At 40.7% G+C, this 18795-nt stretch overlaps 1 protein-coding gene across 1 annotated transcript in view; it reads left to right on the top strand.

Moving 5' to 3' along the window:
* Samd12 (sterile alpha motif domain containing 12) overlaps nucleotides 1-16861 on the top strand; it is a 398111-nt gene extending 381250 nt beyond the window's left edge. The window contains exons 5-7 of the mRNA XM_052161549.1: nucleotides 3120-3181; nucleotides 12247-12294; nucleotides 16726-16861. Coding sequence (XP_052017509.1) covers nucleotides 3120-3181; nucleotides 12247-12294; nucleotides 16726-16861 — 246 coding nt within the window. The remainder of the gene's footprint in view (nucleotides 1-3119; nucleotides 3182-12246; nucleotides 12295-16725) is intronic.
* Nucleotides 16862-18795: the final 1934 nt, after the last annotated feature.

The following is an 18795-nucleotide window of genomic DNA, read 5'->3' as shown; positions in this document are numbered from 1 at the left end:
CCTCTACTTTTGGTTTTGGAGCTTTGGGACAATCTTTGATGTCAAAGAGAGGAAAGCATACTTACTGAGAATCACAGCATTATAAACTCTCAAAAACACCATTTGTGTTTTGCAAATCAACCTTCCTGCCACCTTGAGAATGAAGAGGGTGTGTGCCTTTTACAGGAAGTAGAGTGGAGGAAGATGCCAACTGCTTTTTTAAGTAGCTCATATTTTATGATGTTTTATGTTCCTAAACATAAGACCCTGATTTTCTTATTTTCATTTCCTTTAGTTTTAAAACACAAATTTTATAGGTTTATGATATATAACATTTTTGCTATTTGTGTGCATTGTGGAATGACTAAACTAAGCGAGTTTATGTATTAACTTACAAGTGAATGTTTTCAGGGAGAATACTTCAAGTTTCAGGGAGATTTTATAAACTAGAGTCACCACACAATAGATCTTAAACTTCTTGGTTCGATCTAGTTGAAATGTATACACTTTGGCCTGTATCTTCTAACTCGTGTACCCTCCTCTGACCTCTTGCAATTCCTTTGATACTCACAGGGTTTAGATTCCAGATGTAATTGTAGTCATGCAATCTTTATCTTCCTTTGTCTGTCTTAATGCATTTAGTATACCATCTTCCAGATTCATCATGTTTTCTTCTTCTCTACTGTAACATTCTCTTGCATGAATATAACACATCTTCCTTATCCACTGATGGACACCTGCATATCTTGACTATTGGAAAGGCAGCAAAACACATGAGACAGCATCCTGATTTTATATCCTTTGGATATATGCTCAGAAGGGAAACTGCAAGTCATACGGTATTTTTATTTTTAATTTTTATAGAATGTCCACATTATTTTCCATTATGTGTACACTGCTACATTCTCACCACAGTGTACCATGACTCTTACTCTCCCTGTCCACACTAACACTCTTCAGTTGTCTATTTGTTAGTAACCATTTTCACAGGTGAGAACTTGTATCAAGTCCCCTAGTGTCTAATACTACAAGGTGGCTTACAGTCTTAGATACAAAGTGAGACGGTTAACACTTTTTTTCAACTATGCATTTCTTATTGTCATGCAAAATTGTAGAATTTATCTTCAGAGAGATTCCTGTATATAAAGTTTATATATATATTGAATCAAAGACTCTCTGCTGCCCATTCATGCACCACTTAAGTATTCTTGAGCCTTCTGCGAGTCTACTTGTCTCATTTATTTAAATCAATTCTAAATAATGATAAATGAAGTGCTAAATAGATAGAAAGATAAAACTTTGGGTTCCAACTGATTTATTGGGTTGAATCAAAAACCAACACAAAATATTCTGTTGTATTTTATACTTTGGAGGATCCTTTTTTAATAAGGACTAGCTCTGAACATCTTTCCTCTTGACCCTTTGGATTCTGTCTCTTTATTCACCTCTATTCACCCTTCAGCATTTCCTAAAGAATGTCTTTACTGGCTAGACTCCTGAATTTCCAGCCTAAACTTGTAAAAGTATGCCCTTAACAGTACATCTTACCATTCTCTATATATAAAAAAAGAAAGAATGCTTCAACGTGCCAAATTTGTTCTACATATTCGAGGCTGCCATATGGCTTCAATGGATGTCTGGTGAGAATGCATTTAATATCACATAAAACCTACAGAAAGATGTCAAATGTCCATAATTAAAGGCGAATACTCTTTGAGCTATCTCTTTACCAATTAATCACCTGGAGCTGTCTAGCCAAGTTCTAATCAATTAGACAGTGGTGGACATTTAGAAGACTACAGGTTCTGAGGAGAGTTGGGAATGCTTTCCATGCCTAGTGGGGATGATAGTGCCTGGGTAGCTGGAAGCAGGATGTTCTCATTATGAAAACGCCCCCACGCTGTGCTGTCTCACTCCCTCAGGTAATCACCATTGCAAGTAACTGAGCGATATCACTGAGCCTTGCCCTTTTAGACTATTAGAACTCACAGTGGCATTGTGAGGAGCAATCATGCAGAGGTCACAGGAAGTTACTTTCTGAATTAATTTACTTTCCCCATGGCTCCTTCCTTCCTACAAAGGACAGTCACGCCCTGACTTCATTCAGCTTGCAATACTGGCAGATGCGTGAAAATAGGTCCTCGCTTTCTCCATCAGTTCTCCAATTGAGGGAAATGTCGTCTCTGATGTCTCTTGCTCCTGGGAAGCGACATGAGATGGAGCAGATGCTGAGTCAGCTCCCAGATGCTCCCAGATTCCTCCAGCACATCTGCTATACTCTTCCCTCCTTCATCCTTCCACATTCCCTCACTCCACTCTTGTATATGGCCGCCACGCTACGCTGTATTCCAGGGCTTATCCTCATCAGCTTGAGGCAAAAGCCAACTTTGAGTATCTGCGTCCCTCGGCATTAAAAAATCTTTTCTGATTGTATTGTTGCTGTTGCTGTTACTAATGATATTGCTATGGCTGTGGTGTGGCTGTGGTTCTGTTGCTGTTGCTGTTGATATTGAAGCTTGCCTTTTTAGCTTTAAAACAAATACATACTCCAGTACATGATTGTTTGTGTGATTAAAGGGCAGTCTAAGTACATGCTGTTTGTTAAGAAAGAAAGAAAGAAAGAAAGAAAGAAAGAAAGAAAGAAAGAAAGAAAGAAAGAAAGAAAGAAAGAAAGAAAGAAAGGAAGGAAGGAACAAAGAAAAGACCAGATATTGGATAATAACTTTCAGTGGAACTGGGAAGGAGAGGATTCAGAGGAGGCTGAGTCTGTGACTGTCCTATGAAGACACCGCTGATGGTGTAAAGGTGCTGGTAGGAATGAATGAGCCCATGGGGGTGGCTACTCAGAAGCCATTTGGGATAGGTATAGGGTGTTCTGTTAACTTTTGTAGGAGTTCTTTTAAAAACTGTTTGAGAGTTGGATTTGAAGCTAGACATAAAATTGCAATGTGTTTAGAAACAACAGAGTGTAACTATTTCAATGGTACTGTAATATAACTACATAATCAAAACCATCTTATTATAGTAAGAGGGGCGGTGGTAGGTGTCATCAAAGTTTGTGCTAACTTTCTGAGACCGTCTATTTGTCTTCCATGCCAGCGACTATGCTGATAACTGTTTCCATCTCTGCTGCCCTACAGCCAAATCCAACTGCCATCAATGTCACCATGACCACTGCAGATTGTATTGAGTATGAACCATGGTACGGCATTCAGGTTATACTAGAAATGTACCATCTACATATAATACTCTCCCATTGAGTTTTCACACAGATAGGAGACTCAATGTTCACTGGAGTTTCTTTGTAATCTCTACCTTTATTAGGAAGATTTAGCTTTTAGAAGCCAGCAATAGTGACTTGTTAGTTATTTCCTGAATTTTTTCCATCTTTCCAAGAAATACTGTGTTACTAAAAAGCCAACTCTAAACATAAGGATTGGTTCTCTGATAGATTATTTTTCCATGAGGTTTATGTGTGTGTTTAAGCAGTGTTCTGTCATCTATTTTCAGGAAAATGTGTGACAGTAGATTTTCATATTCCTCAACTCCTGGTAGTTAAGACAATGATGGAACTGTGAGAGAGAAAAAAAGAAAGAAAGAAAGAAAGAAAGAAAGAAAGAAAGAAAGAAAGAAAGAAAGAAAGAAAGAAAGAAAGAAAGAAAGAGAGAGAGAGAGAGAGAGAGAGAGAGAAAGAAGGAAAGAAAGAAAGAGAGAGAGAGAGAGAGAAAGAAAGAAAGAAAGAAAGAAAGAAAGAAAGAAAGAAAGAGAAAGGAAGGAAGGAAGGAAAGAAGGAAGGAAGGAAAGAAAGAAAGAAAGAAAGAAAGAAAGAAAGAAAGAAAGAAAGAAAGAAAGAAAGAAAGAAAGAAAGAAAGAAAGAAAGAGAGAGAGAAAGGAAGAAAGAAAGAGAGAGAGAAAGGAAGAAAGGAAAGAAGGAAGGAAGGAAAGAAAGAAAGAAAGAAAGAAAGAAAGAAAGAAAGAAAGAAAGAAAGAAAGAAAGAAAGAAAGAAAGAAAGAAAGAAAGAGGAATGGAGGGAGGTAGGAAGGAAGGAAAAAAGGAAGGAAGGAAAGGTAAGAGAAAAAGGCAAAGAAAGAGAGAGAGGGGAGAAAGGGAATAAGGAGGGAGTGAGGGAAGAAGGGGGAAGGAAGGAGAGAGGGAGAGAGGAAGGGAGGAAGGGAGGGAGGAAGAGAAAAAAACCTAATTTTCCCAATTTCTGCTTTGCTTCACTCCAACTGACAATCAAAGTTCCACCACCTCATGCCTTTTGTTGTGTTTTCATTTATATATGCATGATGTGCATTGTGTGCATTATGGTCTGTGGGGCTAAAACGAAGCCCTTGCTGTTCTTTCAGAGGACTTGGGTTTGGTTCCCAGCACTCACAGGATAACCCACAGTTGTTTGTAACTTCAATCAAGGGTATCATTAAAAGTTCTTCTGACTCCTGTGAAATCCTACATGTACATGATACACATAGACCCCTGAAGGCTCACAGTCATAAACACAAAATAATTTTTTTAAAAAGTCTTGTTTTAAAAACCCATGTTTACCTCACGCTTGGCTTTCGCAGGCTTCAGTTACTAAGCACTTTACAGTTTTCTTTCGAACCACTAGCTACCAGGAGAGCGCATGACTTTTTAAGTGGAGACTCTAAAGAAAATTTAAAATTTAAATTTAATTTATCTGAACGACTGAATTCAGATAGCAAGAAAAAGAACAAGAAACAGAATAAGCAGATGTTAACAAACAAACATGGAACCTAGGTGAGGGAATCTGTAAACTCTACCTTATTTCCTATGACTGAAAATATCCATAAAGCAAGTTTTTAATTATAAAAATAGAAGTGATGAAATGAAGTGAATTGGTCACAAAAAAATGATATCTTTGCTGTATCTGATGTGCTTAAAATATCAAAGTACCTCCTTCCAGGATAGGAAATGTAGTATGCCTTCTAATATGCTGTGGCCATAGTGCCTCCTGATTCCTTAGAGCTTTCCCTCTGAGAGGACCCTGTTAGGCCATTTTTAGCTGCAGGAAAACATGAGTAGGAACCACTCCGTGTAGCCAGACTGCATCCCTGTGGTGTTCATCTGTGTAAACCTGATTTTGCCAGTCACTTGTCCCCTTGTAATCCAATCCATTTCCATGTCGTCTGAACCACCACCTCATTTTCTTATTGTTAACTGAAGAATTGTTCATCTCTATTTAGACTTCAGCCCTGCATCTGCTTTATGTTCTCCATCTGGTCTCCTTGTAGTTGCTCTGTAATATATTAGGTGCTGGGTAACATTTAAAGGCATGTCTTAGTTAGCGTGGGCCTTGAGCTTTCTTTCCCTCTTAGTGGGAAATGCTGCTTGAACTTAACACACATATAAATGTTGTTTTGTAGCCAAGCAGAAACCACTTGACCTTTAAAGTGTTGTTCAGTTGCTGTTCTTTCGTTCTTTTCCTCTTTGTCTTTCTCCTTGGCATGCCCCAGCCTCCACCCCATTTGCAGCAAGAAGTGAAAGGGTCTCCCAAGGAAGCCTAATTAAAAAATAAAAATCAAATATTTCTGCACCAATGAGATGGTATATAATAGACTGAAAATTTAGGTATTCTGTTCTTCGATATGTCTGTCTCAGATGCTGGAAACCAATGGCTGTTGACCAGAGGAAAGGTAGCTATACCCTGGGACTTCTGAGTTAATATGCCTCAAAAAAGAAACAAAAAAAGGGTGGATCAGCTGGGACAGGAGCCTTCAGGTGGCCATTTGCACCAGGAAGCCCTGGCGGCTCCACAGCTTTCTGTACACAGCCCACCAAGAGAAAGTGATCTCCCAGCAGTGCCTCCACTTTGAGTGCGGAGGTGAGAGCTCCACTTTCTCTCCAATATCCCTCTGGAGGGGGAGAGCTAGGAGTGCACAGTGCATATGCTCAGTAGAGCAACTGAGACAGGAGCCTTCCAATTGCCATTTGCAGCAGGAAGTCAGGCAGCTCCACAGGCTTCTATGCCCACACCCTACCAGAAGAGAGTTTATCTCCCAAGAGTATGGACACAGACTTACAGGCCCACAGGAGGGTTAAGCTCCAGCCAGAGACAGCAAGACCAACTAATACCAGAGATAACCAGATGGCAAAAGGCAAGTGCAAGAACCTTACCAACAGAAACCAAGGCTACATGGCATCATCAGAACCCAGTTCTCCCACCTTAGCAAGTCCCGAATACCCCAACAGACCTGAAAAGCAAGAGTTGAATTTAAAATCACATCTCTGACTGTGGCTTATCTGTCCTGAAAGCCTCTGTATCTGTGCTCCTGGGAGGCCCATTCTCTCTTTGTACACAGGTATGTGGGTACTCCTGCGAGACCAGCTCTCTTATGGATGTTTTTGGGTATGTAGTTCTGTGGCCCTGATCAGCTCTGGGTGCAGGTGGCAATCGGAAGGCCCCTATCCCAAGCTGTTCCTAGGCACTTGTGTCCTCAGGGTTTCTGGATGTTTCCTCTGAACAGCGGGGTGGTCCTACCTGTGCTGTCTGGCCTCTCTGCACTCCTGGGTGATTAACTACCTTGCTATGCCATTTGGATATGGTGTGCTGTGGCAAAGGATGGTCCCAAGCTTGAGACAGAAATGGAAAGCTTCTGCCAGAGGCTTCCAGACATGATCCTCTGAGCAGCAGGGGTGGTTCTGTGCTGTCAGACCTCTCCGAACTCCTGGGTGGTTAGCTGATAAACAACTTCATCAAAGTGGCCAGATATAAAATTAACTCAAACAAATTAGAAGCCTTCCTATACTCAAAGGATAAATAGGCTAGGAGAGAAATTAGGGAAATGACACCCTTCACAATAGACCCAAACAATATAAAGACTCTAACCAAACAAGTGAAAGATCTGTATGACAGGAACTTCAAGTCTTTGAAGAAAGAAATCGAAGAAGACCACAGAAGATGGAACATTCTCCCATGCTCCTGGATTGACAGGAATAATATAGTAAAATTGGCTATCTTGCAAAAAGCAATCTATAGATTCAACATAATCCGCATCAAAATTCCAACTCAATTCTTCATAGAATTAAATAGAGCAATTCTCAAGTTCATCTGGAATAACCCAAAAACCAGGATAGCTAAAACTATTCTCAACAATAAAAGAACTTCTGGGGGAATCAGTATCCCAGACTTCAAGCAATACTACAGAGCAATAGTGATTAATAACTGCATGGTATTGGTACAGGGACAGGCAGGTAGATCAATGGAATAAAATTGAAGACCCAGGAATGAACCCACACACTTATGGTCACTTGATCTTTAACAAAGGAGCTAAAACCATCCAGTGGAAAAAAGATAGCCTTTTCAACTAATGGTGCTGGTTCAAATGGCAGTTAGCATGCAGAAGAATGCAAATCAATCCATTCTTATCTCCATGTACAAAGCTCAAGTCCAAGTGGATCAAGGACCTTCACACAAAACCAGATACACTGAAACTAATAAAAAAATAAACTGGTGAAGAGCCTCGAGCACATGGCCACAGGGGAAAATTTCCTGAACAGAACACCAGTAGCTTAAGCTCTAAGATCAAGAATTGACAAATGGGACCTCATAAAATTACAAAGTTTCTGTAAGCCAAAGAGGACTGTCAATAGGACAAAATGGTAACCAAAAATTGGGAAAGATCTTTACCAACCCTACTTCCGGACAGAGGGCTAATATCCAATATATACCAAAAAACTCAAGAAGTTAGACTCCAGAGAACCAAATAACCCTATTAAAAATGGGGTACAAAGCTAATCAGAGAATTTTCACCTGAGGAATATCGAATGGCTGAAAAGCACCTAAAGAAATGTTCGACATCCTTTAGTAATCAGGGAAATGCAAATCAAAAGAACCCTGAGATTTCACCTCACACCAGTAAGAATGACTAAGATCAAAAACTCAGGAGACAGCAGGTATTGGGGAGGATGTGGAGAAAGAGGAACACTCCTCCACTGCTGGTGGGATTGCAATCTGGTACAACCACTCTAGAAATCAGTCTGGCAGTTCCTCAGAAAATTCGGCATAATCTACCAGAGGACCCCTTTATACCACTCCTGGGCATATACCCAGCATGTAATAAGGACACATGCTCCACTATGTTCATAGCAGCCTTATTTATAATAGCCAGAAGCTAGAAAGAGCCCAGATTTCTCTCAACCGAGGAATGAATACAGAAAATGTGGTACATTTACACAATGAAATACTACTCAGCCATTAAAAACAATGAATTTATAAAATTCTTAAGCAAATAGATGGAACTGAAAAATATCAAACTGAGAGAGGTAACCTAATCATAAAAGAACACACATGGTATGTACTTACTGATAAGTGGATATTAGCACAGAAGCTTGGAATATCCAAGATACAATTCACAGACCAAATGAAGCTCAAGAAGAAGGAAGAACAAAGTATGGATACTCTGGCCCTTCTTAGAAGAGGAACAAAATACCTACAGGAGGACATACAGAGACAAAGTGTGAAACAGAGTCTGAGGGAAAGACCATCTAGATACTGCCCCACCTAGGGATCCATCCCATATACAGTTACAAAACCCAGACACTACTCTCGTTGCTAACACATGCTTGCTGACAGGAGCCTAATATAGCTGTCACCTAGGAGGCTCTGCCAGCACATGGCAAATACAGAGGGGGAAACTCTCAGCCAACCATTGAACTGAGCACAGGGTCCCCAATGAAGGAGCTAGAGAACAGGACCCAAGGGTCCTGAAGGGATTTACAGCACCTAGGAGGAACAACAATTTGAACTACCCAGTACCCCCCAGAACTCCCAGGGACTAAACCGCTAACCAAAGAGTACACATGGAGGGACCCATGGCTCCAGATGGATATGCAGCAGAGGATGGCCTTGTTGGACATCAAAGGGAGGAGAAGCCCTTGGCCCTGAGAAGGCTAGATGCCCCAGTATAGGGGAATGCCAGGACAAGGAAGTGGGAGTGGATGGATTAGTGAACAGGGAGAGGGGGGAAGGGTTAGGGGATTATCATCAGTATGGGAACCAGACTAGGGAATGACATTTGAAATGTAAATAATGTATCTAATAAAAAATCAAAAAAGAAACAAAAAAAAGGAAAAACAAACAATAAAAGCCACCACCACCACCAGCAGCAACAACAACAACAACAACATTACTAACCTCTACAGAGTTCAGCTTTCTCCTGTGCAATGGGACAGGACTACTGTCTACTTTATAGTATTCTCATACAGATAAACTTCAAAAAGTGCCTGCCCAATGTAGGACCTGTCACCTATTGCAAAAGCTTCACAAATTGTCAGTGGCTATGAGGACCGTTAACTCTGCAATAACTGACAAACGGAAAAGTGCTAACTGTGGACAGTAATAGCTACAGGAAAAAAATAAGAATGGGTTTTCTGGGTTGACAAATTAAGTTGAAACCAATTTCACATTAACAGCAGGCATTTGGCATGTTAGGAAATGCTGCTCCCAGGGAGGATCCAAAAGAAAGGCTCTGAGGCCGGGGTGCTTTCTCATGTGTCATACTCACTTTGATTGGAAACTCTTACTGAAATGTGAGTCTCGTTGAATTTCTTTTTCTCCTTTCTTGTCTAGCCAGCTGTCATTATATGAATCCTCAGAGGTGGGAGTTTTCTGACCGGGGCTTCCATAGGACAGAAGAGTCAGGCTTTGATTCTGTTTGTGTTTGAGGTTAGTGATGAAGAATTCAAAAGAAGAACTGGTGGATGCTCTGGGGGAAGAGTCCAGGCACCACCTTCTTCTGTTGTCTGGGAAGTTGAGGATGACAAAGAACAGCAATGCTAATAAGTAGCACTGTGTCTAGCTGGAGCTCACAGAGCAATTCTGTGCTTCTGAGGAAACCAAAGCCTTTGATGGCTGCATCTTTGACACTCACAAAAACTCAAAAACTGATTAAAGTTTGATTGTAACATCTTTATTCATTCATTTGCACGTTTAACAATCACTTACTTAGCATTCTTATGGGGAGAGAAGCCCTTTGTCAGATCCTGGAATGCTACATAGAGTAAGACTATCCCAAGAGGAAAATGAAAACACAATTCAATTCTGTGATTTGAGGACAGCTTAAAAAAAAATAGGGCATATTGCTAATATTTGGGCTGTGTTTAGGTGATGGCCAGGTGATGGTACAGAAGCTAAGGGGAAATAGCAGCAGGGATCTGGAATCATGGTAGGTAGCATAAATAAACAAAGGGGATGTTTGGGCAAGGATTTGGGCATGAAAATAGAGTCTAAGGGGGTACAGAAGGCAAGCTGGGAATTGTGTGATTCTTTATTTGCTTTGGAGAAGAATATGGCCCACAGCATGTTTAGTAACATAGTGTGAGGTATTTCTGACACACAAGACTCCATTCCTTGGGATAGAAGGGCAAGGACACCACAGTGGGGACATCAGAGGGGAGGTCCCCTAAAGAGGACAATATGACTTCCCTTCTGTTTACTGGAAGTACTTGTTAGGACTTCTCATTGGTAAATTCTACCTGGGACACCAATTAACACATAGAACCAAGTACATGGTGGAGACTGGAACTAGAAATGACAAGGGGAGGAGCCCAGCACAAGTGTTTCAAGGTCATAGGCAGAATGATGGAAGACAGACCCATAAGCAACCAGCTTTATTATTCTATTGATAAGTATGCTCTATAATTATAGTTGAAATATTGATACATGTAAACTAATGTAAGGGCTCAGAAGGGACAGAAGATGGCTCAGCACATAGAAGGGCTTACTGCCAAGCTCTTTGACCTGAGTTCAATGCCCAGCATCCAGGTGGTAGAAGGAGCAAACTGACCCTTCCAAATTGGCCTCTGACTTCTTCACACAAACTTGATGTGCGCACGTGCATGCCTGCATGTGTATGCACTTATACAAAGACATAAAAAAAATAAGTAAACAAACAAACTTTTTTTTTAATGTCTACTACTAGCTCTTGTATTATGGATTTTCACAGTTGAGAAGAAATTTTCTTGGTGCTGGAAAGAGATGGAGGAAATAAAGGAGGAACAGAAGCAACAATTAATATACAAATCACACAGGCATCATTTGCTTAGGTATCAGCCATGCAGGGGCTGTGGGGATGCCTCTTTGCATACAAGCACTTGCTCTGCAGTTATGAGGGCCTGAGACCTGCCCTGCATACCAGCATCTGTCTGCAATCCCAATCAGCACTGGTAGGGGAAGACAGGCGGGTCCAAACAGAGAGCTAGCTAGTCAGCCTGTCTAGCCTTCCAACTCAGTGAGAGAGCAGGTCTCAAGGCAACAAAGCAGGGAATGATAGGATAAGATATGTGATATGCTCCTCTGGCCTGCACATAGACACAACAAACACCCATGCATTCACATGTGTGCAGCACACACATACACACAAAGAAAAAGAAAGAAATCATGCATGAAAATGGAGTCTAAGGGGATACAGAAGGCAAGCTAGGAATTGGGTGATGCTTTATTTGCTTTGGAGAAGAATATGACCCACAGCAGGTTTAGTAACATAGTGTGAGGTATTTCTGACACACAAGCCTCCTGAGAGAAGATGTTTGTTCACCACACATACCAGCATGTAGAGTATCAGGTGACACAGGTTAGATGCTCAGAAGCTCTTTGGAGCCTGTCTAAACTAATGAACAAAAGAACTTCTGTGCTTAAACCAATACCTCCATTTTAATTTATTCAAATTTAACCTTCGTTCTTGGCCTAAAATCAAATAGATTTCAAGTATAGTTTTGGGGAATGGGTACTGGAACGGCACTCGGAATGTTTATCCATCGTTAGAAGTTTAGTCCTGGGCTGAAGAGATGGCTCAGTAGTTAAGAGCACCGTCTGCTCTTCCAGAGGTCCTGATTTCAATTCCTAGCAACCACATGGTGGCTCACAACCATCTGTAATGAGATCTGATGCCCTCTTCTGCTGTGTCTGAATACAGTTAGTGTACTCACATACATAAAATAAATAAATAAATATTTTTGAGAGAGAGAGAGAGAGAGAGAGAGAGAGAGAGAGAGAGAGAGAGAGAGAGAGAGAGGAGTTTTGATCCTGATCAATGCCCCAGTATAGGGGAATACCAAGACAGGGAAGCAGGAGAGGGTGGGTTGGTTTATGGGGAGGATGGGATAGGGTGTTTTCAGAGGGGAAAACCAGGAAAGTGGATAACATTTGAAATATAAATAAAGAAAATATCTAATAAAAAAAAGTATTGCTTATCACATCTGTAGTTTAGCTCTCATCTCTAAAGTGGAAACTGTGTTCTCTTCCTCAGTTGTAATGCTATTGTGAAGATCAAACCGTATCAAAGGGATCTCAACAGGTAGAAGGTGCCTGAGAGGAGAAGCAAGGCTGCTTTGGTTTTCTTCTCAAAGCAGAGAGGCACTACAGAAGTGAATTCGTCAACTTATCAAATGGTAGTCCATTAAACTTGGGTTTCCTCAACCTCGGCACATTTACATTTGGGTTGTGGTACTTTCAGATATTATATTTCAAGGGATTCTTTTGTACACTGGAAGACCTGAGACAGTATTCCTGACTTCTATGAATGGCCACTGACCTGCCCTGTACCACCATCACTAATTGAAATGACCAAAACCATCTCAAGATACTATGGTATGCTTTGAGGGCAAAGTTGCATCTGCATAAATATTCATTCTCACTTTCAAGCACTCTCATGAGTCTTTCAAAAACTTTCTTGGCTGTTAAGTCCATGAGCTTTTGGACTATTACCGTAGAAAGCCAGCTGTAGCAATCATGATACCTTAAGCTATATTTTAGCTTAAGCCTGCATCCCTAGGCTGCCATAGCTTTGTAGACCTGTGTCTTTGTTCCATGGCTTTGATTTTCCCGCCCACTCTGCCTGTGTGGCTGACAGCTGTCACTTTCTTGTAAGTATTGATGTATACTAATTTTCTATTTCTAATCTGCTCAGAATTTAAAAAGCAGTTAGCCAGCTTTCCCAGACAGAATCTAAAATGAGAATCCGCAGTCCTTGTGTTTGGGCCTAAATGTGCAGGATTCTGGCAGATGGACTTGTTTTGTCTTTTGAGTCAGAAAGAGATCTTCTTAGTCCTCGTGTCTCAATGCTGCTCCTTGGCCACATGCATGTGTCATTGTCACTGTTATTTTAAATACAACAGTATGATGTCAGCTACAGCTTTCCCATTTCTTTGATATAGAGTGAAATAAGAGAGAGGTGAGATATTCAAACAGGCCTGCCAATTATGAAAAAACATTTTGTAGAGTAGTTTATCTGTTCATTTTCTTGCTACTGTTCTCAATATGGCTTCCATTTGGAAATTATATGAGGAATGTATCATTTGTATGTCTATGAGGCTGCACAGAATGTGGATAATACAGGCAAATGAGAGGATCTTCAATATTTTTAAGCAAAATAAGTCCAATCTATTAGGACGGAGTATTCAGCATGGTGCCCGGCACATATTGTATTTGTGAAAGAAAGTACATGAATGAACTACAATAATATAGTCTACCATCCCATTTGCTAGCGTAGAGGGAGACCTGATGTAAGATGTGGCAAGCTAAAGATAAGAGCTTCAAAAATCCAGATGGGGAAAATGGTTTATAATGAAAGCACAGGCTAATCTTTCATGTCACAGATAAAGAGGATGGTAATGGTCCCAAGAGACGGGGATGAAATGAGTGAACTTCAGCCCATTTCCTGATCTGCTGCTGTTCCCTTTTAAGTTTGCAGATTGGGAATGGCCCAGACATTTTGGCTCCTGGGACAATCTCACCTTCTTTTTTTTTTTCCTCTGTCGCTAGTGCTCGTGTTTTTTCAATGGACAGAGAAAAAGGTTAAAGCTCTTGGTGTGTGCTTGACACCAGTATATGGAGCCGCTGGTGTCTCTAACAGCTCTCTTGTCTGGGTTGTTAGGCTATTTCTGTCTGCTGTAGCATGGAATAATCCCTCATGCTAGAATAAAGCAGCCTGCAGTGGAACGCTTACCTGAATGGTGAGCAAGGTCACAGGAAAGCATTTCGTTTAAAAATGGCTCTGTACATAGTAAAAAGGGATCAGTGCTCAATATGGCTTTGAACACTGTGAGAAGAATACCATTTAACTTGCTGTGTATTTTCAAGGTCATGACTTCTGTTAACAGTCTCCACCAGTAACGCACTTCCAGAGGGGGAGTCTGGTCAGCCAGGTCCTTCAGACTGACCATTTCAGACGGGGCACAGGAAGCATGAGCCCATCCTGATAGCAGGCGCCCCCTAGGGTGAGACCCAGATTCCAAGCACATTTATGAATTTAATGAACGCAGGGATGCTGTGATTTCTTATGGGCTTAGAGATTTCTTATGATCATCTCAGTGAAGAGTATAGGAGAGGAAACAAAAAGAAAATGACTGGACCAGAATCACAAAAATAACCATCCGTTGAAAGAGAAAATAAACCTTAAGATATCATAAGCATCTACTTGTATTTAGTAGATCTATCTGTATCTCTTGAGTTCTGCAGTGATGACATTTTAGTTCGGTCATCAATTAATTGGGCTGGGTTAATGGTTCTTTTCACTGTGGTGGGTTTTAACCACCTTTCCAGCAGAAAGTGTCTGATGAAATCACAGACTTCTGGGGGGAGGGGAGATATCAGTCCTCCCCTGCTCTATCATCTTCACCCTCAACACAGCAGGAGTTATATGCATTGACTTTGAAGCATGTTGGGTATTTGGCCCTATTTTGTCCGTGTCCATAACAAAAAGTAGTTGTCATTGGTTCTAACCCCCTTCTCTCTAAATGATTACATGGGATCTAGGGCACTGCTCTAGGCCTTGGTTCAGAGGTCTGAACATGTGGTAGAGAACTCAGAGATTACCTAGGCTCAGGTAGAGTTCAGCATTGACCTACTAGTAAGGAGTGATGAATGAATCAGGTTAGCAAAGAATGGAGCATGAAATATCCTAACTTTTGGTTTGAATACTTACAATCTTGAATCCAAGGTATCCTAAAGGACAGGTTAAACAAAGGATTCTGTAGTTAAAAAAGAATATATATTAAGTTGCTTATGTTGCTCCCTTTGTAATTATTGAGTGCTGCTGGGTCCATTAATTTACATAAACATGGCTTGAAATATTTCTTCTGAGTCTTTACATTGTAAGTCAGTGTGTATGCATATATTCGTATATATGTACGTGTGCATGCCTGTGCTAATGTATGTGAAAGACAGTGTCCTTCTCAGTCATTCCCTGCCTTATTTTTGAGTTCAGGTGTCCCGCTGACACTGGAGCGCACTAATTCAGCTATTGCCTAGCTGGGGAGCTCCAAGGATGTGCACATCTTTATCCTACCCTAGCACAAGGGGTTATAAATAAACACTAATGTGCTCCACGTTTTTATTCTGAACTTAGGTTGCTCCCCAAACCTGAATCTGTACCTTTACGTCTGAGAAATGGCACTTGGATCCCTCTAAGTCCTCACATGGAGACTTGCACTATTGTGGGGCTTTGTTTGGGACTGGCAGAGCTAAATTTGGAAAATGGAGTTTCCAGTTCTGTTTTGTCCATTTTATCCTAGACAGTGTTCTTGTATTTTGTAAGTTAAGACAACTTTTCGGCACTAGGCTGGAAAGCTAAATCCTCCAACACAGTGTCTCAGTGAGCAACTGTGTTCTTCCAGTACAATGCAAAAAAAATTTTGAAATATAACACATTTATAACTTACAAGGTGACCACAATTATTATAAAGAATAAATACATTTAAGGTATATGATAGGTTATGGATACATATATGTGGATATTTGTAATTTATCCATTTTATAATCACCATGTCTAGTAAATTGTTACAGAGTAGACCTTCACATTCTGGCAAGAGGAGTAGCTATCTCAAGATCATACAATTAAGGGTAATTTTTAATAATCCTTATTCTTCTAATCATCTGTACTTTTTGTCAGAAATGATGGGATGCTTTGTTTTGATGGGAAGAATAAGTGCTACAAATTGAATTCAGACCCTCAGGCATCCTAAGTATTTTAGTCTCTCCACCCCATAAATCATATAGTCTTTAAAATCACAAGACAGGAAGATAGACACATATCTGTTTCCTTGTAGAAGCTGAGTACCTGGTCCCCTTGAACGTCCCTACATTCTGCCATCTACTGTGATTTTGTCACCCATCACACCTTTATGCAATACATTTGAAAGTGATTCTATAAGCTCTTGATTTTACAGTTTGTACAGAAATCTGGACTGCCAAGACATATCATGTACATAGTAAGGCCACACCATGGTCATGGGAACGGAGATGGCTTTTGGGTAGCATAAGACTCTACAGTAGGAGTTCTGCATGAGAGAGAAGGATGCAGGCAACAGAACCTCCTGATCCTCTAACACAGGTGTGGAAGAAGAACCAGGGCCACCCTCTGAGCGTGAGAAGATCCAGAGAATGGAACATGGTGAGCCAAAAAGACTAAGTAGAGAAATTCCAAACTCTATGGTGGAAAGTTTGAGAAGATCACAGACATGCAGTAGACCCTGGCATATTGAACATGGGAATTCTCATGGCTCACATTCATAAGAAGAAATGGGGGGGGGCGGGAAGCAAGTCTTCAAGACTGAGGAATGAGAACAATTCAGCTTTAATACAGCTTATTAATTACTGTCTCCAAATAGCTTGGTACGGGAAGACGAATGATGGCAAGAGAAGCATTCCTTAAGATCGCTTCTGACATAGCTCACTGTGTCCTTCCATGTGGCATGAATCATAATCTCTGGAACCTTCTTGTTTCCAGCAGGGAGGCTGTGACAGGGATAGAGACTATCGGGAAGATAAAGTGTTACATCAGTGCCATTTCTGTACCTGTTCTTCACCCTCCTGTCACCCCTGGCCTGAAAGACCCCAGAGTAGAAACGTTCACCACAGCCTAGTGCTTGACATATAGGGAATTGACTCCAGAACAATCTTTCAAAACTTAAGTTTTATTCTAAAGTAAGTGGTTAATGGCTCTTATTCCCTTCACCCTTTTCTCCATCTTTCATCTCCTTTCCACAGCAGATGTGGCCAATTTCTGCACAGATGCAATCTGTTTTATTTGCAGGAAACAGTGGTTTAAACATCATTGCTGTTACAGGGAATGTGGCCACCCTCATTTAAATAATACCCATGTATAAAGTATTGAAGACATTTTCATGCATACAATAAAGTCATTCAAGAAGATTGAGACATGAGATCCTTTTATCAGTTAGGAATGACAAACCCAAGGGTTTGTTTTCCCATTCTGGACATTTTCTTCTTGATGCATAGCAACCATTAGATAAATGTTTAAATATTTTACAATTAAGAATAAGTAGGTTTGTGGCTAAGGTTAAATCTCAGTGGAAATTCAATTTCCTAGCATGTTTCTATCAGGAAGTCCATCCACAGCACCGTAAAAATCAAAAGGATTAAATGGACTTAGATTTCACATAAACCACCTCTCTCATTGCCTTTGAATAGTTTATCCACTCATCATATTATCTTCCTTTCCCTAACCTTGATTATGGTTACTTCCTATAGTAACTCAAGTAATTGAAAATGCACTAAATATTGGAGAAAACTATTACAAATTCCCATTTAAGTAGTAGCAAAACTAGTACTGTGAGCTTCCTAAAATACCTGTCACTGCCACCACTGATGCAAAAGACATAGGGGTAACAGGCCATTTACAAAGGAACTTGCTAAGTCCTGAGATTTAAAAAGAGGAGAAGAAGAGCTTATAGACTACGCTCATGTAGTGGCTATTCCTGGTTGTCAACTTGACTATATCTGGAATGAGCTACAATCTAGAATTGGAAGGCTCACCTATGATCCTAATCTGGAGGCTCAGAGATATAAGTTTCTGACCTGGATTTTGGCATGGAGATTTTGAAGCATAGTGGCTATGAATTCCAGAAGATTAAGACAAGGAGATCTCTGAGTTCAAGATCATCTGGGATTAAAGGCTTGGAGGCACACACCTTGAATCTGAGCCACACCCTCTGCTGGAGACCTACAGTCTTTAATCTGGGCTACACCCTCTGCTGGAGATCTATATAAGAACATTGAAAGAAGGAAGACTTACTCTTCCCTGCCTGCTTGCCTCGTGGGACTGAGTAACTGCTAGATCCTTGGACTTCCATCCACAGCTGCTGCTGACCATTATTGGGGAGTTGGACTACAGACTGTAAGTCATCGACAAATTCCCTAACTATATACAGACTGCCCATACGTTCTGTGACTCTAGAGAACCCAAACTAATACAGCTCATAAAAACCAAACAGCATGAGACATTTTAGCCAAAAGTAACTGTAACATCGCTCAGTATTATACTTTGAGAAAGGCTAGCACAGGTAACATACTACTTGTTCACAGGAACAGTAAAAAAAAAAAATGTGTATGTACATCATCCTTGTGTAGGCACTGGGATAACTGAGTTGTGTAGCTCACAGTGTGGAAATATATTCTACCTTAGAATGTACTTCTGAGAAGGAAGAGAGTTAAAGGACACCATTTTCCCATGAGACTTTTCACTTAAACATCAACCATACCCAGAGCATCTTACTTCTTCCAAAGATTAAGCTTAGGTACAGTGGAATATGTATAGTCTTGAAATTATGCATAAGGAAATTTACACAACGATGTCCCTATCTTGGCTAAGCAGTGGTATACCTCATGGGCTGCTAAATCTTCCAGGCACTGCAGTCTGTGACTTGCCATCCCCACTATGTTCTCTGCACAGGTCCCTCTCTCTCCTCACCACTCCTCTCCTCAGGAATTTCCACAGCAGCCAGTGCTGCAGACAGAATAGAAGAAACACATTCTATCTGCCACAGGCCTGACCCTA

This window comes from Apodemus sylvaticus, chromosome 17 (assembly GCF_947179515.1).
Source record: "Apodemus sylvaticus chromosome 17, mApoSyl1.1, whole genome shotgun sequence".
NCBI classification, from domain to species: Eukaryota; Metazoa; Chordata; class Mammalia; order Rodentia; family Muridae; genus Apodemus; species Apodemus sylvaticus.
Note: the sequence above shows the minus strand (reverse complement) of the source record. Positions and strands in the feature narration are given on the sequence as shown.